Source organism: Heliangelus exortis, chromosome 7 (assembly GCF_036169615.1).
Source record: "Heliangelus exortis chromosome 7, bHelExo1.hap1, whole genome shotgun sequence".
NCBI classification, from domain to species: domain Eukaryota; kingdom Metazoa; phylum Chordata; class Aves; order Apodiformes; family Trochilidae; genus Heliangelus; species Heliangelus exortis.
Window position 1 is genome coordinate 22,787,877 of NC_092428.1, and position 27,221 is coordinate 22,815,097.

The 27,221-nt window shown below is 38.5% G+C and overlaps 1 protein-coding gene across 1 annotated transcript in view; it reads right to left on the bottom strand.

Annotated features, from left to right (window-relative positions):
• Positions 1 to 1,239: 1,239 nt before the first annotated feature.
• Positions 1,240 to 27,221, bottom strand: part of RET (ret proto-oncogene) — a 77,195-nt gene continuing 51,213 nt past the window's right edge. The window contains exons 8-20 of the mRNA XM_071749323.1: positions 26,257 to 26,382; positions 25,269 to 25,379; positions 22,541 to 22,660; positions 20,785 to 21,041; positions 19,314 to 19,461; positions 15,710 to 15,817; positions 13,960 to 14,174; positions 13,727 to 13,849; positions 11,062 to 11,132; positions 8,599 to 8,736; positions 6,625 to 6,724; positions 4,691 to 4,838; positions 1,240 to 2,762 (exon numbers count right to left, since the gene is read on the bottom strand). Of these exons, the coding sequence (XP_071605424.1) occupies positions 2,605 to 2,762; positions 4,691 to 4,838; positions 6,625 to 6,724; positions 8,599 to 8,736; positions 11,062 to 11,132; positions 13,727 to 13,849; positions 13,960 to 14,174; positions 15,710 to 15,817; positions 19,314 to 19,461; positions 20,785 to 21,041; positions 22,541 to 22,660; positions 25,269 to 25,379; positions 26,257 to 26,382 (1,823 nt within the window). The 3' untranslated portion in view covers positions 1,240 to 2,604. The remainder of the gene's footprint in view (positions 2,763 to 4,690; positions 4,839 to 6,624; positions 6,725 to 8,598; positions 8,737 to 11,061; positions 11,133 to 13,726; positions 13,850 to 13,959; positions 14,175 to 15,709; positions 15,818 to 19,313; positions 19,462 to 20,784; positions 21,042 to 22,540; positions 22,661 to 25,268; positions 25,380 to 26,256; positions 26,383 to 27,221) is intronic.

Here is a 27,221-nt window from a genome sequence, read left to right on the forward strand (position 1 = left end):
AACTCAAAACACAGACCAGGTAACACCACATCATTTCTGCTGCTATTTAAAGGCTGGCAAAAACTTTTAGGAAAATTCCTTCCAACCTGTCCATTGAGGTGAGTCATTTGCTCCCTTCAAATTCACTTTCCTCAGGGCAGCCAAGTGCATAAGTATTTCTGGCACTGATGGAAATCATCATTTTTTTTCCCCAGATGGGAAGTACATTTACTCTCTAATGGGGAACTGAAACAACACTGTCACCATTCTGACTAACAGCAACACAGAACAAATAGGAAACACTTCAAGGGAAATATTTACAAAAATAGCACACAGAGAAGACACAAGAAGCTTTCATATTATGCTTGAAAGTGATCCATCTCTTACCAACGTTCATGAGTGGGAAGGGAGCCAAAATTAGTTGGATTAGGAAACACTTAAGAATTATTCATTAAGCTGCTCTTCATGCAGATAATGGCAACTGTAATTACGAACAGCATGTGTTTTATATGCAGAATCTATGTCCAGTAAAATAGGTGACAACAAATCTTAGTGACATTTTTCTCAGGAATTAATGGTTGAGTCACGCTGGGAGTCTAAAATACACAATAATTTCTGCATCCACTGGTTGTTTTAGCATCACTTATTATCCCACTCACCTACTGCACAGCAATGTTGATGCAGAGCCTTTCAGGTTACAAACTGGGCACTTCAGATCTCCCAGATGAATGCTGTTACTGAAGACAGCTGATAAAAAGAAATTCTTGATTTAAAGAAAAAAAAAAAAATCTCGATGCCTTGATTGCTGATGGCAAATAAAAAATACCCATTTACAAACATACAATGCAGGAAAAGGGCTGTACAAAGCAGAAAGTTACAAGTGCCATTTTTCTCTCCTCTTTTCATAGATCTCTCAAATAGAAAAAAAAAAAAAGCCCATATAATGGGCTTGATTTTCAGTGCCATTTATTTCCAAATACGCATTCTGACAGTTGTGTCATGCCAGTGAAGATGACCATTGGATCACCACTGAAACCCTTCTGTTTATACAGCTGGATCTGTTTACTGTACATAAGCATTACACAACACAGCAAATGTTTGTACAAAGGAAAAGTCACTCTGCTTCATGTCTGGCTGAAACCAGGACAGAATCATGGATGATATTCTACAGTCAAGGTGTTTAAATTCCAACATTTTCTCTACCCCACGTTCGGTAACAGGAAAACCTGTGTTTGGGTTTTGGCAGTCTGGACTCTCTGGTTTCTGAAATCACAGACTTTAATGGGAACATAAAGTTGATACACAAAACAACATCTGAAAACAGCGAAACTGGATCATGACAGAAGCTTTGGTAGAACTGGATTATTCAGAATCACCATCACAACGCTCACAACGAATCACTCGGGATTTACGGCCCAACATGTGTAACAAACAGAAGAAGTTATCTTTCACCCTATCAGATTACAAATCAAGACAAAAGCAGTGATCTGTCTCTTCCACATAGAACACATGACCCACAGCCAGATCATTCTCCCAAACAGAGTGTTGCAAGCACAACATTTTTATACTTCACCTGAAGAAATTCCGATGAAATTTTCCTTGTGTGGGTTCAATACCAGTAGAGTTTTAGACCAATACTGCTGTGCAAATGGTGTCTTCTCATGACTTTCAAGGTAACAGATTTATTTTGGAGTTTTGTTGTGGCAGTGTCCTGTGCATGGCAGTGTATCCACTCTGGAGCTGAGAGGAGGACTCCAACCCACTAAACGTGACTGCAGACAAAATCTCTTTACTTGAATTCAATCTAAAATCCTGTACAGTCTATTTTGAACTCATAAGAGGAATTATGATTGTACAAGAGTGTATGTTTTAACACTAGGAGGATGGAGATGATGGAAAGGAAATTGTGTCAGATGAATACTCTTGATTGCCATCAGTCTATACAGCTCATCTTGTATCAAATTTATCTCCATTGTGCTAATAAAGGTAAGAGAAATTGAGACTAAGAAAACAAACTCTCATCTCATTAAGACAATACACTTTACAAGACTTCAAATGTTGAATCTCAAGTCCTCTACTGAGTGACTTAGTGTTTGCTTCCAAACCAGGGTACAGGCCTTGTTGGTGCCTCCATCATCAACACACTTCTCATTTGAGAGCAAGCTCAGTAATTTGGGAGCCTGTTCCCCCACCCCCTCCCCCAGCCCCCCCATATTGTTTGTGCTTCCTGCTTAGATCAAGTGATCAGATGCTAACAGCCACTATAAAAGTAGCAGTTCAAGTACATTTTCCCATCCAAGAAAGCTGTAACACAGGATGGTTTGTCTAAAAACCAGTGAGAATGAAGTGTGAGGCCATTTGCAGTAAGAGGTTGCCCAATGGAACCCTATGCAAAGTGGCAATCTAGAAAGGAGTACTGGAACTACAACTCTTATCCAGCTTGATATGTTTTTTGAAAGGGGTCATCACCAATTTTAGCCTTCAGCATGAATAACACACTTCAGAATCTACCAAGAAAAGGGTTTGCCAATTTCAAAGTTACTTGTTGGTTGTACAAAGAACGAGCCAGTGGACTTTCCATTCTTTGCTCCCCTCCTGAGTGCATTACCTTCCACAAAGAAAATTTTAGCTATCAAACTTGTCCATAAATTTTCCCGCTGAGTGTGAAACCATCCAGTTAGCATAAACACTATCATTTGCATATCTTGAAAACACAGAGTTAGTGCCATCGAATCTTGTGAGTGGAACGGGGCTCTCCTCAGGCCAGTTCGGGTATGACATGCCTAAAAATGAAAACAGATAATTTTTTCTGCACTGAAGAACCATAACTTCACGTGCAGACAGTAAGGCCCTTGGCAAAACTCCCTTCAAGATTTTAAGCCAGTCCACTGGATTTTGTCCCAAGTCAATTAATAGAAATGATGTTTCGAAATCCCTGAAGCACAAATGCAGTTGTAGGCAAAAATCCTGAGAAATAAAGTTCTCTCACTTGAGAAAAGATGCTGTGTGTGCACATGTGCATCATAAAAAGCTAAGAATTTTTCTTCTGATGAGCCTCCAACTTTCTGCAATTTGCTTTTTTAACAACCATGTAGCAATATATTGCTTTGCAAGAGGAAGTTCTTGCTGTACAGGAAGTGCTCCAAGAATTAATAAACCTATTTGGGACAGGATCCAAAGTCCATTCCAATGACTGAGAGGATTTCCATTTACTTAAATGGGTGCCTTTCCTTTGGTTTCTGTGAGGTTTTGGGGACACTCTCACACCCTCACCAGAGATCCCCTGCTTAATTTCAGGAAATCTCAGGAGCACAACTGGGTAAAGCCCAACAAAGTCCTGAGCACTCTCGTGATTCAGCATTTAAACTTGCATCCCAGGCATGTAATTAATTATTTAAATGAGTCCCCATTTAGGCACAAGTGGTGACCAGAATGGAAGCAGAGTGCTTAGCACCATGTTGACCCAACTGTCCAACCATACCAGGGTCAAGATTTTCAAAAACAGAAATATAATCTGGCTGCTTATTAAGCATTCAGCATCTGCCATCAACCTCAGTGGCAACTTTTTTTTTTTCTGTTACTGCATTCTTTTAACAATCTGGCCACTAAATATCCCAAAGTGAACATGAGTTGGGGGAACCTACTAAAGAAAATTACAGCTATGGTATAGATAAAAAAAATAGACCCAAAGCCATGTATTCATGGCAACTTTTAAAAGATCCAACTTTTCAAAAGTCATAATGCTTGAAGAATGAAAAAATTACCTGTGAAGTTATTATCTAAAAACATGTAGAATATTTAATCAGGAGACAAAATATAGGAGTTTTGGCAAGAACCATTTTTACTGTCCATCTCACCATCACAAAATGAAAGCATATGTTCTTTTTAAAAACACTTGCTACATCATTCAATCAAGGTTTAGTACTGACATTTTCATAACAAATCAAAGGACGTGAAAACAGCTGAGTGTATTTCAAAATGTTCATTGCTAATTCAATTTTCAAGGGACTTTACATCTTGGCTTAGTCTGTATATAATACTTATATACAGGACTTCTACCTTCTGTATATAATACTCTGGTTTTATTCTATTATACATTAAATAGACATATTTCAGCTTATGGATTCAGAATGTATTAACAGCAGCTGAATTTGAGAAATGAGAAGTGAAAAATGTTGCAGATGGGTCCTATCATAAAGCTCTGGCCAAAGACACTATTTAAGAAACAACATAAAAAGTCTATTGCTTAAATTAAGAGGTGAAGAATCTAACATACTTCAAATGTTCATAGCCCTCCCCAAACAGGATAGTTTAATTACATACTCATTAGCATTTTATATTTCCCCTGAGAATGCTTCCCTGATAGTTTTTTTTCTTTTACTGTATGATATCTAGTAATTTTACTTATTTTCACATCCTTTTAAGAAATGTTTATTTTAAACACAGCTGCAAAATGACTAAGGGACAATCCTGATGGAAACTTTGACATTTACCAAAAGAAAAAAAAAACCAAACAAAACCAAACCAAACCAAACCAAAAAAAAAAAAAACTCAAAAGAAGCTTCCAAGCAAATTTTGACTGGCTTGATTCAGACAAGAAACACTGTAATTGGGTTACAGAGTCAGAACAGTGCAGAAGAAAAATCTTTTTTTTTTTTTTTTTTTTTTTTTTTGTGTTGCTAGAATCTAGTAAATGCATGTGAAATTCTACCATAGAGTTTGTTTTCAATCCATGTGGAAGGGAGGGTTCGAGGGAGGGGAGCATTATTACAGTCCACGAGTGGTGTTTCCTCTTCTGAGAGCCCATCATCATAAAGTAAGGAATCAGAAGGTGTGGAAGCTGCAAGATCTAAGTAGTCCTAAGAAGTGAACACAAAAAAAAGATGGGTTAATGCACCTGGCAGTATTGCTGGTTGTGTCTAAAGGCTAAAGATCATAGAATTGTCTGGGTTAGAAGAGACCTCAGAGATCAAGTCCAACCCTTGATCCACTCCCACTGCAGTTCCCAGCCCATGGCACTGAGTGCCACATCCAGGCTCTTTTTAAATATCTCCAGGGATGGAGAATCCACCACTTCACTGGGCAGCCCATTCCAATGTCTGATCACCCTCTCCATAAAGAAATTCTTTCTAATGTCCAACCTAAACCTCCCCTGGCACAACTTGAGACCTCTTGTGCCCTCTTGTCTTGCTGAGAGTTGCCTGGGAAAAGAGACCAACCCCCCCCTGGCTTCAGCCTCCTTTCAGGGAGTTGTAGAGAGTGATGAGGTCTCCTCTGAGCCTCCTCTTCTCCAGCCTCAACACCCCCAGCTCCCTCAGCCCTTCCTCACAGGACTTGTGCTGGATCCCTTCACAGCCTCCTTGCTCTTCTCTGGACCTGCTCCAGCACCTCAATCTCCTTCCTGAGCTGAGGGGCCCAGAACTGGACACAGGACTCGAGGTGTGGCCTCACCAGGGCTGAGCACAGGGGCAGAATCCCTTCCCTGGACCTGCTGGCCACGCTGTTCCTGATCCAGGCCAGGATGCCATTGGCCTTCTTGGCCACCTGGGCACACTGCTGCCTCATGTTCAGCTTCCTGTCAATCCAGACTCCCAGGTCCCTTTCTGTCTGGCTGCTCTCAGCCACTCTGTGCCCAGCCTGGAGCTCCCCATGGGGTTGTTGTGGCCAAAGTGCAGGACCCGGCACTTGGCCGTGTTGAACCTCATCCCGTTGGAATCAGCCCAACTCTCCAGTCTGTCCAGGTCCCTCTGCAGAGCCCTCCTGCCTTCCAGCTGATCCACACTCCCCCCCAGCTTAGTGTCATCTGCAAATTTGCTGATGATGGACTCAGTCCCCTCATCTAAATCATCAATGAAGATTTAAACAGAACTGGGCTCAACACTGATCCCTGGGGGACACCAACTGGATCAGCACTGTTCAGCACCACTCTCTGGGCCCGGCCCTCCAGCATCTGTTTTCTTCTAAAAGATGCCTCTGTTTTCTTCTAAAACAAGCAACTCACATTTATCTTTTGACCAAAAAACTGACCAGAATTGTTCCCACTTGTTTATCAGTCCTTTTACTTGCACCCAAAGCAAATGTCTTCACATTCTCAAATCTGATACTGGTCACTGTATTTCCTCTGGTTTTCACTTGTAACTGTCCCTCTTCCCATAACCATTTTATAAATATAGCAACTTGGAATTGCTTTTTTTATTCCTAAGCATCCATTATGTTCAAAGCAAATCTATACAGGATTAGAACAGTTTTAAAGTAACTCTGAAAGATGGATTCCTATAGCTTTTGTATGACTGTTTCTATCATCATGTAACTAAACAAGATTCAAGGAAATACTGCATTCTTCTAGTTCTTCCTTTGGTTATTTATTCAGGGGTGTAATTTAGGAGTAACTTTTCACAGGATTTTTTTATTTTATATTTATTTAAGGAAGCTAGATGAAGTATAACTCATCTGCACTTAAGGATGAAGTCACCAAAGCCACCACATAAGTAGTGCTGCTTTCAAAAAACTGGATCCATTTGGAAGAAACTAGATATTTAAATGCCTCCACATTTGATGAAAAGTAAAATTCTTTTATTTTACTCCTGTATATTCAAACTCGGATGCTCACCAAAACATTAAAATCTCATGTTTTCCCACACTTACCCTACTCTTCACCATCATTTTCTCTAGTTCCTTGCTGATCTCAGCAAATGTTGGTCTTTTATCAAGTTCTTGCTTCCAGCAGCGCAACATCAGGTTGTACCTGTGACCCACCACCAGGTGGGAAAGAAAATAAATTAAATATTGTTAGAAGTGGGTTCACTGCTCAAAGAAGCTACAGAACTTCAGTTGAACCATGCCATGAAGGCCACCCAGAAGTACATCAGCCTTTTTTGGTGTGTGCTCTTGAACCAACAACTGACATCTGCAAGAACCAGCTTTGATTTTCATGAGTCTTGATGACTTTAAAGGATGATGCATTTGCTGTCCTTGAAGAACTTGGTTTCTTTCATTATTTTCACTTTCTCAAAGGACCACCTCATGTGTAGGCAGCATGCCAGGTTTCTAATTGATTCTGTTTGCCTAAGAGTTGGAAGAAATTTGTGTATCACTACTGATGTGCATCTCAACCTGGCAAACTCTCAGAAAATAGAATTTTATTCTCCAGTTGTTTAACTTCTGATGAGTTTCTCTGAATTTTTGTTCAAAGTGAAACCTAACCTAAAAATACTTGCACAAACGAACATTCTTATGATTACTACTACTATTAGTAATTTGATGATTCTTACTCTTTGGAAACAAAAGGGAACAGAACTGAAGTTTTACAGCTGAGTGACTCTCAGACAGATCTTGGCCAAGTTCCAGACGTGTTCATCTCCAAACTGTGTCATTCATGCTATTTTTCTAGCTCAAGTTTTTTCAGGACTAAGTGATCTAGTCACAAAAATACACTAGTTGTGGAATAGCTGGCTATAAGAACTACAGCAAGCTACTGAAAAACACTGCATTTTCTGCCCTCATCCGTGATCTCCCTCCTACTTGACTGGATAAAGCAGAGAATGCAATTTAAGAAGAACAGTCCTTAAACTGGCTCTCAGAGGCTGTCAGAAAAATCCTGAGTAAGCCAGAAGAAATCTAAACCAGTCAGAAAACCATGACATGCCTTGGATTAAAAAAAAAAAACCCAGACATGGTCAGCAAGCCTAACTTAATAATTATCAGTGATGTATGTTTGAGAAATGAAATCTTGATCTCCGCTGAGATGAAACAAAAATTAAATATTTATTATTTGCTAGAGGATATTTGCCAGCGACACTTGCAAACTTCTATCCTGTCCTAAATTTAGAAACTCTTAATGTTTTTTTTCTCTGTATATGGTGTTAAAAAACCTGAAGTTATATTATTTCTACTGATCTTCTCAGCCTGGATAGAGTCAAAGTATCTTTCAATATGAAGAAAAGAGATGTCATAGTGATTGTAGTCTGGTAACTTCCTAAAAAAAAACCTTACCATGACCAGATTTGCAGACTGAACATAAAAGCCATGCTTCATCTTCAAATGCCAAAGAACCACAGAGAGGATAATTCACATTGAGAGTGTTTTAATAAATCAGCCAATAAAATAGGAACCATCTCAAAAAAATGGAAAAAAAAGGAAATTGCCATGGGCTTCTCAAACCACAGAAAATGTCTCTTCTAGGGGATAGATTTCTGGGTCCTTTCACCAAGATAATGCCAGGACAACCAGTAGACAGTGACTGTGGCTGGGACATCTATCTAACTTGCAGAAAAGTACTCAAATTTTTTCTTGAATATTTCATCTACCATTGCATTTTATGAAATTCCTCACCTTCTTCCACCTTCAAAAGTTTTGAATATTCAGACTCTCTTAATTATTTGAAAGTTTTTTTTTTTACATCCTACAAATATTTTTGGATGTAGCTGCAAGCATTCAGTTGACAATTCTTTTCCTGAACTTTACTGATTTCCCTACAATCATTTGAGCACTCCATACGTTGATTACACCTCTGAGACACACAGAAAAGCATTTTTGTGGCATTTATTCAAACTTTTTTTTTTTAAGATGTGTTTATCCAAGAGACGTTTGATGAATCCAATCAGACGAAGAGCTACTTACATTTCTTCACTGCAGTTTTCTGGTCTCTCCATTCTATAGCCTGTTTTTAGGAGGTTGAAGAGTCTTTCAGGAGCAATACCTGGGTAAGGATTGCCTCCCAAGGTTACAATCTCCCACAGCAGAACTCCAAATGACCATCTAGAAAAGACAAAATATTCCAGTGCTTCAGGAATTAATTTTCTTCTTAGAGTTGAGGAAAGAACAGGAAAGAAATGAGTGAACATTCCAGTTGCCTAAAATGCAGTTTAATGTAGAAGAAAAGACAGAAGAAGCTGTTTTCTGAAAGGAGCAGAAGAAATGGTGGTGTTTCTACTTTAGTGAGGAGCTCAAGCAAAAAGAGATTGCTCAGCAGGTTGCTAACATTTAGATAGATTAAAGTAGTGCATTTTGGAGGGTGGGCCAGGAGAGAAGAGGCAAAAATGCTTTTTTTGCCTTAGTGGAAGGCTTTTTTGAGACACAAAGAAGGTACAAATGACTCTGTATTTGCTCAGCTGACCAAACTGCCAAAATCTGGATGTTCAAAATTAAGGAAATTAGCCAGCACTGTTGCACTCAAAGGGGACACTCAGTGGGATGCATCTGGAAACAAAATTACAGACAATTTATGACAAATGTTAGCTGCTGTTCTTTCACTGTTGAGTAATTTCTGTGCAAACTCTATTTTTAAGATTTTAGGAAGTGTTACACACCTAAACCAAACAGCAAAGCCTAATTCTTTTGCAAATTCCACCTTAGGAGTCACAAACCTTCCCTCCTGTCTGACTATTCTAAAATGTGATAAACAGAGGTGGATTGAACCCAATGTCCAGCAATCAAACTTCCAAAATGGGCAGAGAATCCAAAGTGAATCTCATGTTGTGATTTTTCTTCCTGATGCCATCCACTGAATGAATTTTTAATCACTCTGCACATTCTTGAAAGCTGATGAATATTTACAGATTTGCATATACTTTATTAATGTACCTCCTTATACCCTTTTCAAAGCCATTTCTGCTCTGCCATGAGGTTATAATTCTGTCAATGATTAATTCAAATCCACTTTGTAGTGTGGCAGGTTTTATTTTTAAAAACCACCTCTTCTGCTGAAGAGAAATTTTATAGAATATGGAAGGAGGGATCAGATGATTAGTTTCTTAATTAAAGTTGTTTAGTAAATGGGCACATTGGCATAGAATGCTACAGTGCTTTCAAAACATTACACAAATTAGGTACTGTGGGAGGGAAAATGGAAGATAAAAAATGTTGCATTGTGCTGTGTTTATTGTTGAACAAAAATGTGATCAGAAAAAGGCAGGATAAAAAAATATGTGAAGAGGAAGACATTAGGTTGGCTTTCCACTGATGTCATTGACCTTTGCAGCATAAAAAGATTTTTTTAAATGCTGGCCAGTGGTACTGCTATTAAGCACTGCTAACCACTAACTGTATAGAAAGGCTTTAGAAGGAAGAAGAGGCTGGAAACCAGAAGCAGAACATCAGAAAAAAAGAGCATATTGAGATGGTTGTGGAGTATATTAATAAATCCATTCACCTAAAATATAACTGTGTTACCACAACCAATAATATCCATAAAATAATGTTTTCAGTGAGTGTAATTATAGAATCTATATGTTTTACTCTGTTGGAATTTAATGAAAACACTGCTTTCATCAGATTCTCTTCCAAGGGAAAGCTGGAGGCTAAGAAGATGCTACCTAGCAGAAAAGCAGGCATAGGAATTGCTGCTTTCATAGCCCTGTAGAGGTTTTCTCCTCAATAAATAATACTTAGTTTTGCAGTGTCTGCCTGGTGAGTAGTCACAAGCATCATCCAGAGAGGGAAATTAAAAGTATCTGACCACAGGTTAAACTTATACAAACACTCCTCTGCCTGGCTCCTTGCTTATCAGTGTTATAAGAGCTTATCTGGTTGCTTTGCCACCTCACCAGCACAGGTAGGGAAGGAGCAGAACCATCTTTAGGATTTCTCTCTCTCATCATGCAAATGAACTTGCATCTTGGCACCAGAACAGGACTATTCCCCTAAGTTCTGAGCTGACTGTCATGAAAATTAATTGGAGTTTTGTCAGTGATTTCAGTAGGAGTGAGGCCAGGAATTAAATGCCTTTTCCCTTTTTCCCACTCCTTCTCTTAGCTGACAGCCAAATGTTCCAGGCAAGTGATGAACACGAACTGGGAAGTTTGTATATGGCTGTTATCTTCACCAAAGACAAACTACTTGTGCCTATATATTCAAAGGCAACCATGTCATATAGCCAGATCCAACCCTTGTGGATTTCAGCAGGAATTATGTACCTCTGATAAATTTTCCTTTAGCTTTAATTCCACAGCAAAACCTTTCATATTCATAGCAGGCTGTGTTCTTCATGGCTCTGTAGGTTTGGCTGCTATGTACCTTGCTGTGATTCTTCCCTTATCTCCTTAAACAAACACCCCAAACATACAGAACAGAATTTACACTTACACATCACTTTGTGTTGTATAGATATGATCAAACAGGGACTCTATGGCCATCCATTTGACAGGTATTCGGCCCTAGGAGGAACAAAAAGCAACAAGGCAATTACTGGTCAGCCAATTAAATTTCTAAGTGGAAACTCAAAACTGTGAAGGATACTTCATCCATATTCAATGGGTTGGAGGAGTTAGCATTTCATAAGAAAATAGAGTTTTTCAAACCACCCATTCATTTCATTCCACACACTTCAGTAATCTAATTACCTACAATAAGGTATTGTGGTTTTTCTTCAAGAAAAGAGCTTCATCCAAAGTGTCAGATAAAAACATCAATGTGTCTGCCTCCCCACTGCTTTTGGGAAATGTGAAAATGCAAAAATGCAAATTGGGAATGATGAGGGAAAAGGAAGAGCTATCTCATTTGTATCGGGGATGATGCATAAATGGAAACATTTAGACGTTAGGACAATTTTGGTTTCAGAACTGGACCTGGTTACTAAATTGAATCTACAATTTGCTACTTTCCACTGGCAGAAATTAACTGATAAAATCTGAGAAATTTGCCTCAGATATTCATGGAAATCTAGCTTTCAAAATTTCTGAGGTGTTTCATAGCCTTCAAAAAATCTCTAGCATTCATATGCCTCACAAAATTCATACACATATGCAAATGTTTCAGTAGATTTCTATAGAACTTATCCTTCTTCCTTTCCATTTTTCTTTTCCCTGCTTCCTGGTGCAATCAGACACCTGTGTGTTAGGCTCTGAATAATTGTGTGGCAGCAAACATCTCAGAAGTAAAGAGAAAACACCTCACCAAATAATATTAAACTGCATTTCTGTGAAGACATTATTCTTAAAATAGAGAGGAACTGGCACAGATCAATCTAAAACAGATACATCAGAAGACAGATAAATGAACACAGCAAAGCCCTTTTATGTATGATCATGGCTTCCAAAAGGATTTTTTTTCTTCAAAACTTATTTTGACTTAGGAAACTTCCCCACAAGCTGGCCTGAAAAACCAGGGAAAGCTAAACTGAAAATTCACACTATTTATGGACATCCTCATGAAATTTTCACTTGCAAAAAAAATCTGCTGGCAACTCTTTCAGGTTAAGTCATAGAGGGAACTGAAGTAACACCACTAATCTTAGGTAAGAGGCAACAGAAATTAATGTGTTAATGTGTGTTAGTGTTAATGAACATCAGTCTGGCCCTGGGGACTGACTTGTAGAAATTCTGCTGGTGCCAGTGACAGGGGGATGCAAACAGGCAGCAAGCAGGACTTGGTTTGCAACATTTGGCAATATTTTTTTGAAGAATAAATAAATGGCAAGCCTTAACTTATTTTCTCAGTCTCAGTGTTATCAAGCCCAAGAGTTTTTTTCCAAGGAATTAGTGATGTGACTCAACAACTTGTCTCTCCATCAGTTTTCCTTTGCAGAGTCCCAGAGGTGGAATGTTGCTGCATGCTGAATCCTGCTGTGAGCAGCCTGAACTCTTATCTAGGCACCTGACAATAATTTACTGTGGCAGGCAAAATGGAATTGCTTTAAATAACCTCTGGAATGTAGCATTAGGTCCTAGTCTACCCACACCTGTGATGTTCCATCTTGATAAAGATTTGGTACCTTTCAAACATTTCAAAGTGTTTGTAGGAGGCCTTTCCTTCCAGGCTTCTGCATGGATGTAGTAATTCCTGAAATCTTTAAAGAAATTGCATTTTTTTTAAACTCCTGAGGATTATTTTTGTTTGTTTGTATACACATTTCAGCATAAATAGGAAAAAAAGCCAGAGGAAAAACGATGGCTTTTTTTGCTTTGTGTTTTCGTACACTGTGATGTGGAACTGGATGAAAGATTTTTTCATTTTAAAAATGGCCTGCCCTCTACCTGTAAAAAGGTTAATAGCTAAAAGCTCCAGCAACAAAAAAGGTGTCACTTTTCTGTAGTCACATTAACACAACACATATGACTCATAAGCATCCTCTGTGAGCTATCTGACATTAAGGAAAAGAAATAATTTATTACAGACTATCTGACACATTGCTTTTAAAACCCAGCAGATCTCATGCTGCTCTTTATATAATGCCTTTTAAAATTTCTTTAAATTAAATTTCTCATATTTAAAAGAGTTCCCCTTGTATCTTGTCCTGTCACTGGGCTACACATAGGATGAGCTTGGTTCTGTTTGCTTTATTCCCTCCCATAGGTATTTATACACATCAATAAGATCCCCCTGAGCCCTTTTTCTCCAGGCTAAACAAATGCAGCTCTGTCAGCCTCTCCTTGCATGTCAGATGCTCTGAGGCCTTAATGATCATAGTGACCTTTCTTTTGCTTTTATCAAATTTTAGATATTAGAAATAAATTGGTTTAGCTGATCAGACTACAAAAAGAGGTTGAGGAGGTAATGGTGAACTAAATATGTTTTTTTAAAAAATATACTTAAAACATAGAATATTTTAAACAGCTATAAACAATACTGTCCCGCTGATCATGCCCACAAGTTTGCCTCATCCTCATTTTTATTTCTTTAAATTAGAGGGTTATTCTAATAAATAAAAAAATAGCTATTCTCTTTTTCTTCCGTGCTCACGTCCTGCATTATAAATTCATTTTCTTGATCAGGTAATAATTCCCACTACTGCTTACAATATGCACTGTACCTTACTCCTCTTGACATATGAATCTTCTTCATACACATCACGGGAGAGCCCAAAATCAGAAATCTTCATTTTGCGCCCTTCTGCCACCAGGACGTTTCTGGCTGCTAAGTCACGATGGACAAGCTTTTGGGAGAAACCAACAATTAGTTTTTTTATCCTCCCTGTGGAGAAACCAAGTGCTGACATCCCATCCATCACCAGGACATGCTCAGACCAAGACTTCACCTCCCTACCTTCATTTCTGCCAGGTACTGCATGCCGCGGGATATCTGCCAGGCAAAGGATATCAGGTCCCCCATTGTCAGGGCTCTCTCATCAGGGTTATCCAAGTAACTGGAATTTCTGTTGCCATCACTACCCACATAGCTTGGTCCTACTTTTCGACTTTCCCTGAGGAAACTCCGTAAGGAGCCGTATTTTGCATATTCCACAATTAAATACAGTGGGCCTGAAACAAACCGACACACTCGTTAAGTCAGCAATTAGCCGGTAACCAGCTTCATTGTTTTTTTTTCAAGAAAGTCTCTTCTAGTCAGCATGTTGCCTTGAGCAGTCAGGGGCTCCAGACACCTCTGCCCTATCTGGAAATAGCACTGAATCAGCCATGGGGTCATAGAATATTTTGAGCTTCCATCCTCAGTGCAAAGTGAGTGAGTTTCACCCTAAATCAAAGCAGCACTCAGGCTTTTTTCTGTATTCCCTTATCAAGATAATTTGACTCTTAAAAAGACACAGCCTTCTTACAAACCAGACCTAAAACCAGCCTAACTTGGAGAAACTTTAAAACAAATGTTAAAATCAAAATACTTTTCTGGAGTGTGTGATACTAAGCTCATAGAACATCTGTTCATTGCAGTGTTGTATATAAGGTACCTTTTCAGAGCACTTAGAAACATTCTGACATTTCAGTCCATTAGTTTCTCCTCCCCATTACCCACATGAATAATCTCCACTCAGTGCTTTAATGCTGAAGACATCTGTCTGCTGTATCAAAGCCCTCCCACCCCATATTAACTTGCTCTTTATTAAAAGCTTGTGACTCAGAAACAATTCACTTCCTTTGGGATGAAAAAAATCCATTGTACTGAGAAGAAAAAAAAAAAAAAGTCCCACCCAGTAGTTAATTTTATTACTAAGACTCAGAGATGACTCAGTCCTGAATTATATTCTTTGGATACAGCTAAAAGCATCACTTGCAACAGAGTTGGGTGGGCAGGGAACACAGAGCTTTGCCATAGGTGGCATCAGGCACGTGGGGATTTTAGGCTGCAAAATCACAGATGCAAAAGGAAGAGGACATTGCCATGCAACTTCATTTAACAACAAGAGGAATTATTCGGATCAATTCCTGTGCACTACAGTGAAAATGTGTTTCATCTGCAGTCAGTAATAGAGGTGTCTGAAAATTTTTGCCCTTGAAATGTACCTTTCAATGAATCTGGCTTTTAGCAAACATTTCACAACAAGAGGGAGACAGCACTTCTGAGACAAAGAACTGAGTATGAATCTAACTATCCAGCTATTTTTAAACAAAATAATCTGCAGTTGTCTTTTTTGTTGTTGCTGTTTTGTCCTTTTTTCTCAAAGGGAGATCTCACTCCCTGCTCCAGGCCTCAAAGCATTGTTCCTGCATAACTAATAACAAGAATAATGAAAACCCCATAAAATTTAAACATAACTCATATTTGAAAACATTCACTGAGCATAAAATAATATAAAAATATGGATCAATTGAAGGTAGTAGATTGGTTAAATTCAAAATGTTTTCAGAATCAGAATGTGTATTGGAGAAAACCACAGGACAATGTTTAGTTGCATTGAATTAGCATTTCCCCTTCCCTTCAAACCTTGTTTTTCTTCTATGTCTCCCTGTTTTTTTTTCCAGCCATCAGCAAATTTAAAAGCTGGTCAGCAATTATGAAGCAGGGGTCCAAACCCATTAAAAAACTGCTCATTTCCTTGCTTAATGCTTCTCATATTTACCATCTTGACTGCAGGCTCCGTAAAGTTTGATGACATGAGGATGGTTCACCTGCTTCAAAAGGTTGAACTCAGAAAGCAGATCTCTCAGCTCACTCTGGGAAGCATTTTCTGCAGAAATTATCCAAACAGAGTTGTGGTTAGGAAAGGATTACTCCAGAGTTGTCTGTGTAGCAGGACATCAACCATATCCCCTAGCGCTAGCAAGAGGTTGGAAAACCCCGTACTTCCCCACAGGAGAGAAATTTTCCCATCTCTACTGTCTTGTAGTTATTCAAATTAGAACTAAGTGGATGGGACTGCTGCTTTTTTGGCTTGGTAACCTGCTCTAATCAAACCACTGCTCTGATACATATGACTACAGAAAGTGTAGGTCAGCTAAAACTCAGGTCCCAAGTCCATAATGTCTTGAAGATGTCATTAAATCATCACTAGAACCTTTCTAGTATTCTAAAGCAAATTTTTAAGGTTGAATCAAGGTTCAGAAACATATGGAAGCCAAGATTTTTTTGTTGTTCAAACAAAAAGACTTGCTCAGTCAACTCCCATGATACAGCCCTCCTCCCCCTAAATACACTTTCTGATGGAATAAAGATCCACTGATCCCCTGGCTTACACTTGCAGCACCATTTCAGAAGCTAAGCATACAGTTCAGACTGATTTTGGGGGGAGACAGGTATGCAGACTTCACTGAGGTCAGTGGGAATCATATGACAATATAAATCCCCTAAAGGCATTCTTACACTTTCAAGAATGTTGGTTTTGCAGCATTTTTATGACTTGCAAACTTAACTCTTTGAATTCACTGGGGCTTGAAGGAGATTTTGCATCATACAAATAATATAGGTCAGAGATGTACCTTTTCCTACCCCATCCTTAATCTCTCTGATACACAGGATTTGCCTGGGTAGTTCCTATAGTGTGATACTACAGGGCAGTGTTACTAGACAACAATTTAAAATACACACCCTGGTCATGATAAATTTTTATTTTGTTCTACCATATGTTTATTTTGGTACTTTATGTTTTTATCTGCCTTATTTATCTGATAGTTCAAACCTCCACTCAGGCTTAAGAGTCTGGTACCCCAGGGAGTGAAAGTCTCTCACTACTGATAGGGACTACAAAAAATATACATTTATGGAAACCAAACCAGAACAATACCAGCTTAATGCCTGTGAGAAAAGTCCTGTTTTTCTAGCTCTGGAACTGTGTAGGCATGTGCAAGAGCAGAGCAAAGGTCCCTATGTGGCATGGCTGCTTGCCTGCTGGAAAAACTCATTTGACAGACCACAAATTGAGCCAATTAGCTCCAAAGCTTTATGCCTTATTTTCACAATTTGTGAATAATGTCTATTTACATATTGGTTCATGTTTTCACCTTTAATTTCATTTTAATGGGGGCATTTGTACCATATAGGAGGTCAGATGTAATTCACATGAGAAAAGTAATAATACTGGGCTGAAAAAATCATCCCTCTGTTTCTTTAAACATCCATCCATCCATCCTCCCATCCAAGACTCAGCTAATTGCTCACTGCTCCTTGTTCCCTACCCAGCTGATAACAACCAGCTGACAAAAGTAGGGAGAGTCCTACCCTGGTCTGTTCCTAACCACAGATGGTGCCATCTGCACAGCTCAGACAGGAGACAGCTTTTATGCAACAAGCAGGAGGAGGCTTTCTCCATTGACATACTGGCATACACAGCATTTCTTTTTAAAGATCAGGCAGTACAGAGTCCCTGATACTGAGACAAATTAACCCCTTTGCAGCCGTGATAGGGAAAGAAGGGGTTATGCTCCAGGATAACTGCCCTTGATGCTTTCTGAGAGCATTACAAAGATCAGAGTGGACTAATGCAATGTTTCTCACACTTCAGTTGTCACAGTGAAGTTAAACTGGTGACAAAAGAGAAATATTGGCAGAATGATGTATGTTCTCCACAGTCAAGTTGGAAAATGGAATTTTGGGTGACTACCTGCAGTGCAATTGACATAACAAACAGACTCATCACAGCCTCAAGTATTACTGAAAATGTCAGATCAATTTATTAAAATGAGGTGCTGAAAATAAAGAGTTACTCATTCACATTGTCACTTCTGTCAGCTCTTTCCTTCAGAATAGCTAGGAAAAGCTGAAAAATATCTGCCATTAAAAGCTGATGTGTCTTGGAATCTTAGCTCAGGCACATGTTGATGAAAATGTGCTAGAAAATCAGTGACAGGAGTTGCACAAATAAATATTACTAAGACTGTCGCAGTGGTAATGATGTACAGGTATTTATTTGAGTAGTGTGTGTAATGGTTAACACCAATCTTCACTTCTGAAAGGACTCAGTTCCTGGATTTTTTCCATTTGACCAGTTCTCCACTGACTCTCTTGCACTGCAGCCATGCACTTCATGATGCATTTATTTCTTTGCTAAAATGATGGGGTATGCAGCACCTTTGCCCTCAAGCAGGCACAGATGTGCTGTTTATGTTGTTTTTTTTTTAAACAACCTTGTGTGTAACAAATAGTAACAAGGAATACAACATTTTCCTACCATTTTTTTCTTAGAAACTGCAGTGAGTGGTTGAGGTCATTGATTCACAGCTCAGCTAAAGGCATCTGCCTGCATCCCTAATTTTTGTAGGTGGTTTGCCCTCTTTGTCTCCTGTATTCCTAGGTTCCTGATACACAGGGACCACATGCACACATGAATTAGTACCCAAGATGTTAGAGAAAGACACAGTCTTCTTTTTATCTCTGTTTCAACAGATTAAAGTATTTTCACTGATCTCCTTCAGTATAATTGCACTTTTCATGAAGTCAATAGAAACCTGACATTAGAAATGTGAAATTTGTACTCGTATATCTAACAGTAAACATGGAAAAAGCAATGTATTACAAGAGCTTTCACCTGAAAAGTAATATTAGAGACTTTCTACTTCAAAGACCAATCAAAAATATTAATTTCTTCATATTTTTCTTTCAGTAAAAATTCTTTTTCTAATAGGAAAGAAGTCAGCATATTTGGGGCTGAAAACTACCAAGCAGAGATGAGGACAGGAAGTTAAGGTCTCAATTTATAATCTCAGCATTATCAAATTATAATTTTTTCCTCCCCTAGCTTTAAAGTTTTAGTGAAAACTTTAGATAGCACTGGACTATTCAAGCCAGTCTGGAAGAGCCCCTAGGACCTGAAAAATAGATCAGAAAGTATCTAAGAAGATGGAAGTCTCAATCAGGAAAGTAACTTAATAGGTCTATTATGTCTCTTGACATATTGTAACAGGTTTTATTTGAAAATCTTTATCAAAGAAAATGAGGTATAGGAAAAAAAAAAGTATCTGAAAGCTTTAACAAGCCCTTGAAATATTTCCATCAATGCCAAACAAATTAAGTACATTGTTTATATTAATCAGAAGCTCCTCCCACATCATGAATTATTTGGATCAAAGCTCCCAAAGTAAGAAAACTTGACAGAATTTATCACAATGCTGGGAAAAATGGAAGCAGTGATTTTAGCTGACCTTTTATTTTAATGCTTGCCCCTCTTAAGATCCTTCCAAAGGTTAAAACAACAAGTTTTCAAATAGTTTCAGACCCAGCTATGAATGTACCTTTTAGCATCTTCACTGCCACAGTGGTATAGCCAGCTCTTCCCTTGAGTCGGAACGCTGTTGCCTTGACAACCTTTCCAAATTCTCCTTCTCCAAGAGTCTTCCCCAGAACCAGGTTTTTCCGAGGGAATTCCCACTTTGGATCTTCCTGGAGGAGAGAAAAGGAACCATCAGAAAGGAGTCATCAGCTGCACCTGAAGCACTGGTGCTCTTATGCAGTGTTCAATGTTTGGTTGCTCTTTTAATCAGTATCAGTGTATTCCTATCAAAGTTACTGAATCTCTAATTATTTTGAAAGTATTTTTCCATTACCTTGAAATCATGTACTTCAAAACAAGCTCTACAGGTAGCCTATGGATAATGGATTACAGTTACAGGTCTGGGGAATCAGATACAAATGAAAGACAAAGTGATACAGAATAAATGCTTACTCAGAATAACTGTGAATGTGACCTTGGACTTCACAGGGAAGTACAACAGTTTTACTCATGGAAAAAGGCTTTCCCCTAAGAGTTCATCAGAGACAACAATCCTTCTCTTATAAATTAGCATTATTAAGCCTTCTGGTTGCAAAATTATGGCAGATTTGCAAAACAGACAAAAAATTAGAGCAAATGGAGCTCAAGGTCTGTGAAGACCTCAGTATCTAACATCCAAAAGAGATCTGATGTTGCCACATGTCCTATAAAGCAGCAATGTTTCTCTGCCATGTGGGTCCATGAAAACACACCAGCTAGCAGGCACCCTGGATGATATGTGATTAAAAATAGAAAAAATAGATTAAAAGCATTAAAAGCACAAAAATCCTTAAGGTTTGGGCCCAACTGACACCTGCAGCCTGGTTTGTTTTAAACTTTGTTGCGTTACTGTGGCTCATCACAGACACTACAAACCCACTGATGAGTGGTATTTAATTGGACACAGTAAAACCATATTATTATTAAATGCAGAGTGGCATTTAGGAAAAAAACATTGGCTCAAATTAGGCCCAAGGTGTTACACCATATTAAAACACAGGAAAAGCAGAAGAATATTTGGTTTATCCAGTTACTCATGAAGTGTCTTCAGTTCCGTGGCGGTGTTTGAGTGACCTTAAGGTTTGGGCCCAACTCACACCTGCAGCCTGGTTTGTTTTAAACTTCTCTTTGTTGTGTTACTGTGGCTCATCACAGAGACTACAAACCCACTGATGAGTAGTATTTAATTGGAGAAAGTAAAACCATATTATTGTTAAATGTAGAGTGGCATTTAGGAAAAAAACATCGGCTCAAATTAGGCCCAAGATGTTACATTAAAAAACAGGAAAAGCAGAAGAAGATTTGGTTTATCCAGTTACTCATGAAGTGTCTTCAGTTCCCTGGCTGTTTCTACTAACATTGCATTCCTGTTCCATTTGCTGCGTGGATAAATAACTTTTTTTAGGAACAGGAAAGGCACAGAAAAAGAGCCTGCAACATGACTTCAGACTTACTGGGATTTTAAAGGTGTCTACAGACACCTGGTTCTCCGTGGAATCCAGAGAAGGGCGTCGGACATTGGTGGAAGAGTAACTGATGGGGTAGGACTGGGCCGGGCGCCGGAACGTCATCTCCGCGGAGGCAATGGGTGGCTTGGGAGAGTTCTTGTGGTAACGATGGATGAAATAGGAAGAAAGCAGCACGGAGATGATGAAAGAGAGCAGCACCGCCCCTGCTATCACAGTCTTGCACACATCATCACAGAGTTGCTCTGTGGACCAAGAAGAAAAAGTCTTAGAACTTGGCTTGCTGCCTCCGACATCTGATTTGGGCCGTGTGAGCCACACACGGGTGTGACAGAAACAGAGCTCAAAATCATCCAGGAAAACCTTATAGCTAATTCTCAATTATATTTGAGAATTTTCTATTATTTCCACTTCACCTACAACTTTTTTTTTTTTTAATTATTTTGGACACCAGCAGGTAACTGTGCCTGTCTAGGTAAACATAAGGGGAAGTAGCTTGACCCCATTTTCCCCATCACTGCAGATGCAGGCTCTCACACTCTTCTTTGAGACCCATCCTACTATACACTGATCTTCTGATGCCCCTTATCTCTCTGAAAACACGACTGAATTTTGCTTGTGGACAACAGTTTATGTTAGAGACATTCAGCCAACCACACAAAATCTTCAAATGTGAATTTAATTCATGAAGTCACTTGTTAGACATGCAGAAATATTTCTCTCCAGCTTTTTAGGTTAAAAAGAGACTCAGTATATTCCTGCTTTCTATTTAGCAAAATATTTATTTCTGAAGATGTTGCCTAAATCTGCAACTGCTTCTTTCCTCCCCAGCTCCTACCTCCCCTTTTGCAGCAGCACTTCTAGAGCTTTGAAAAGTTGATTTACATTTATGTGCCCCTAGACAGCATTCCTAGGGAGTCAGTTCCTGAACTGAGAGGTCCCAAATACAGTCACTGTTCATCAGGTAAACCTGACTTCAGATCCATAAACTCAGCCACACCTGCAAGCTATAACTTAAAACTAAGATGTAAGAGCACAGTATCCTAGAATAAAAAAAGCAAAACCAAAAAGCTTTATGGTTCCTTCTTCTTAAGCCTATACAAATTTTAGTCAAAAGAGTAAATTGAAATATATTTATAATTAATTTTTTGGAAGTTGAAAAATATTTTGTATTATATTTATTGTGAGCAATAAGGAAAAGAAAAAAAAAGCAAAAAAACCCTTGGTATTTAAACCCCATCAGTCTTTTTCAAAAAACTGTGTAGAGCTTTTCTGTTTCAACAAAGGTCAATGAAAAAAGTAATGCCCTCCTCCTAACACAATGGGTACTGGCTATCTCTGACATTTTGAAGCTGAGATTTTCAGCTATTATTAGGAGACTGGAATTACTTCCAAGTAATAAAAGTTGTTATTCTAATTCTCCAGCTCGCCTTGCAAATATCAGAGGAATTTCACTGAAATGCAAATACTGCTGGAAGTCAGAGGATGACCAACCTGTTTGTCATGTAGCAATGAATAAAAAACCAAAATACTTAGCCAAGGACAGAAATAATTCCCCTCTGGAGCTTTTCAGGCTGCATAATAGAAGTCCAGATGCCAGTTCTTAATTAATTTTATATTAGCAGTCTCTGACTAAAGATACTGCTTATTAAAATGTCCACAAGTTTACACTGTTTCATATATGAAAGTCATAGCTACAGAAGAAAAGATAATTATAAGAACAGCAAATAATGCTTAGACTTACCCTTTATGTCATCTTTCTCACAGTAACAGTTCTGTCTTGGGAAGCAGTAACAAATCCCATGGCCTGACTTAATTCCAAGATTTCCAACGCCTTTCCCATGACCACCAATAATGTTTCCACCTAATCAAACACAGACACAGGCATGATTCTCACTTGTAGTTTAAGGCTCAGAATTTTTCATTATTCTAGGATACTTTATTTATTTTATTTATTTTTTCAGTTTATTTATTCTTATTTTTATTTAATTTATTTATTTTAAAAAATATTTATTTATTTTATTTATTTATTTAATTGATTTATTTTTCTTTAGTTAGTTTTTTCTATTTATTCTGACAAGGCAGCCCAATACATTCAGAATGAGAAGGATTCCTGAGAATCAGGGGAGAGTCTAAATTCTGGAATTATGAGATCCTGCAATCAGAAGATCTTGGACTGCTTGAACATCAGCCTTGATCAGCAGTATTCCCATTATGGAAAACTCCTACAGAACTACTCCTGATTTCAAGCAGGAATTCCTCATGCAGAGTGACTGCAGCTTTATTTGCAAGTTCTTTTTTTTCTGCACATATAAAAATGACCACTGGTTGTGACATTTATCATCTTTATCCTGCCTTGAATCACAGAGAGCATTCAACACACAAAAACCAATCAAGTTTTGGAAGCTCAGCTGCCTTTCAGAAAAATCACCTAAAATATAAAGGACTTCAAAAGACAAATATGGTATTTTTCATGCAGTCTTCTACTTATTTCAACTCCTTTCCCTCCATTGCATCTAATTCATAACAGGGTGACTTGACTGTTTCTTTTACATTTCTTTGGATGTTTCACAAATTGAGGAAGAGGATATTTTTGGCAACATGAAGGCAAACATCCTTTTTTAGAAGCAGGGAAATGGGAACTTGACTAAGTAAGCAAATGTAAGCAAAACAGACCAATTTGGATCATCCTTCTAGAAAGACCATACCCACTAAATTATAAGCAGCTCAGATGGTTAATTTTGGAGGGGACTGTGCTGAGTCACCTCTCTCTGAACTGACACTTTTTTAATTGAAGACAGACAGGTATTTCCATGTTTCAAGAGCATGTGCAAAAAGCAATAGCAGTGACCTTATCCCACACCAGAATAAAATTCAGAAATTAAAAACACTGGTTGCTGGACAAGCAAAAACCAATGTCCAACCACCACTGGAAAAAAAGGTGCACAAAGCAAGTTAGAAGCATGAGCACTATTTTTTATCAGAAAGCCAAAATTCAGAGGAACCTAAAAATATCAGTAATTTACAAACATTCAGACAGCTTCTCACACTGCAACCAGCCCTTAAGCAGTTACTTATTACAAGGAAGTCTTGCTTAAAAGGCAATTGTTTTATTTGTTTGATAGGCACAGCCACAGCACCAGTTGTTTCAGCTGAATGCCCAGGTTCTGGATTACATAAAATCATGTATAAATTATCCAACTCAGGCATTAAAAAGACATAAAAAACAAATTAAAAGCTTGTCTTACTTGCCTGCATCTATCATATAGTAAGATGGTATTTCTTCAGGGCTTCTGTTTAGCAAAACATCTGATATATTGCACATTACATGTTTTAGTGCTGCAGCCTCTGGCACACATATTTCCACTTTTAGAATGACAACTGATTTTGGTTATGACAAAGAATTCTTTTCAGATGATTAGAAAAGTTACTTGCATTCACCCCAAGCATTTCTGCCACTCTAAGGACTGTTTTTTATGGACTCTAATGAAATAATTATCTTCCTGATGAAAGTAATTTACAATACACAAACCCATTCTTGGATGCAAGATATACAAAGATGCCTCTTTAATAATTCATATTATAGAAGGACATAAGTCCTAGCTTGTAAGAAAACACTTATTCCTATAAGACACCATATTTCAAAACATAAACTTGGAATATACAATGCCAGAGCCAGGAGAATTATTCAATAAATCTATGTCTGCATTCCTGCATTAGATACTGGATGCTGTATAAAAAGATGCACTCAGAAATTACCATCTGATAGAAGACTGAAATTTCTCAAGTTTTTTTTTTTTGCTCTTTTTCTAACTTTTATGTCTTCAGGGGGATTTGTGAACTTCCAGGTAAAGTGAGTGGAATGCAGGTAGAGGTCTTCATGACAAAACACAAATGAACGTATTTCTCTATTTATTTCTTTATTCTATATTATTTCTTTATTTATTTAGTTCTTCCCTCAAATGCTGCTCATCTGAATCTCTGCCTGTATCCTCAAATAGACAAGGCATCATTTTGATGGTCACCTGTCAAATAAGGCCAGGTGCATTTCCCCAAATGATCCTTAGCAAGCACATTTGGTTTACAGTGAAATTTCTTCTTTTTATTTATTTGAATTTCAGTTCAAGCAGGCATGGTTTCTATCATAGTGGGCTAAAGATTGGAAATATTGCATTAACTTGCAAAAAACCTCTATTTGTTGCAGCAAATACCTCCACTGACAAACACTACCTGTGAATTAACAAGGGGAGCAGAATGAGAATCTCTTCCCATCACTGGCAGACAACAGGTGCTTAAAAAAGAACAAGATCAGTGCCCAAAATGTCAGCTTTCTCATATAATTTAAATGCAGACACAGCAATGAAGAGATGGTAACCAGGCTGAGCTTGTAAAGACATCTGGGATCAACAAAGTGGAACCTGAGCAGCAACCAACAGGGACACAGAACAAGAAATCCTAAACCATTTCCATACTTGTGCAGTCTTGGGGACACACAGCTGGATCTTTGCTCTCAATCACATCACAGGTGCCATCAGGACAAGTCTTGATGCTCGGGGTGCAGGTGGAATAGTTTGTGGTGATGCCTGTGAACACAGGAACAGACACTGCACAGATACCCCCAGGCTTAGAAGGAATGCCAAGGGCATCTCAGCACACCCTGAAGAACAGGTCACTTTTTTTTTCGAAATAAACACTTGTGATTATCTATAAATAGCATCTGCTGGACTAACGTGCAAGACAACACCTAAAGGCAGCTGGAAGGAATATATTTTTCACTGCTTTCTGTGTTGTGCCTGTGACAGCCCTTTGAGCATGTCACAAAATTACTTGAAAAAGAGCTGGCTTGTTGACCACTTTGACTCTAAAGAGTGGCTTCCACAGCTAAAGAAGCCTCCACACAATTTCACACATATTTGGATGTGAAGTTGCAAGCAGTCAAGGAGAATTTGTGATAACTCATGAAGTTTGAAGGGATAAAAGATCAGCACTGAAGCACTGTTCTGGAAAGGTCAAGGGTACTGTCACCCATCAGATCTGTGCCACAGACCACAGAAAAGAGACAACAAAGTCACTGCTTCTGTGTTCACTGTCAGGATGGGGCATACCTGACCTGCTCAGAGGCTCACTGCTATGTTCCAAACTCAAATCATGATCACAGAGATTTTCTTGCAAGCCCTAAGCCACTTGGTACAGTTAAACTGGTGCAAAACCAATTCAGTACCTTGCATTTCATGTATTATGTTCAACATCACCAAGAACAACATCAGAATGCCCATTCCAACTTCACAACACTTTCTTTCCTAGTGCACATTTCATTTGGGTATTACAATTACTTTATTTAGCCACAGAGTAGTTTACAATACGCCACTGTCCAGCCAGAATAAATGAGTTTATATTTATGGAAGTAAAATGCACAATTATTTGTAAAGAAAAGATTAATTTCACACAACAGAAAGGTACCTTTTCCACTCCCCTGCCTCCACTGGCATCTTCCTGTTAGCACTCCCAGGCCCCCACACTCTTCACACTCAGCAGGATGCTTACTCACAGCACAGGAGTCAGGACAGTCCTCCTCTTTTTTTAAAACTGTTGGGAAGAGTTCTTGCTGTCAGTTCAGGACAAAACCTCCATTCTTAAGGGTTGATAGGAAGGACAGAAAGATGGAGAATGGAGAGAAAAACTGCACACTGACTGACCCAGCTACCAGGAAACTTAAATAACAAATAAAGTCCAGATGCTTCTCTTCTGTGAAATAAAAGATGAACATGATGGCATGGTTATCTCTGCTTGATAGCACACTCTTAATGCCCAGAACTGAGAAATAGCTGATAATAACTATAACTATAACATACTGAAAATACAAAAATGGGGACCATAATTACTTACAGCTTCATACAAAATTTTTAACTAAGGGAAAACATTTAGTGCTTGGGCAAATGGAATAAAACAAGACAACAGCCAGAAATGTGTGCCTTTGGACAGCACAAGGATCTTGGAAAAAGAGGCCTTTCTTCTCCCTCAAGCCATTCACTGCTGGCAGAGGAACTGTGATACAGTACAAAGGAATGGAGGAAACTGTCTGATAGAATTGTAAGCTTCTTCACAAAATACAACACGGTTTGCAGAGAAATGATCATGTTTCCAATACAATCCTCCTCTCTCTCTGTGTGTATATATATATTTTTTTCTTCTATAGGGATATGTAAAACACAGACACAAAAGATTCTTCTAAATCAAATGCCATAGGGCTAGAAACTGTTTATAACACCCCCTTTCTGTGCATTATTAGTTCTTGAAACAGTAACTGCTACAGAAAGGTCTGAATCAGAACTCAAATGTAAAATTCATGATCTGTATCTCGTAGCTCAGGCTCATTTTTATTGTTAATGCCATCATTTTACAGATCACCCTACTAATGCATCATC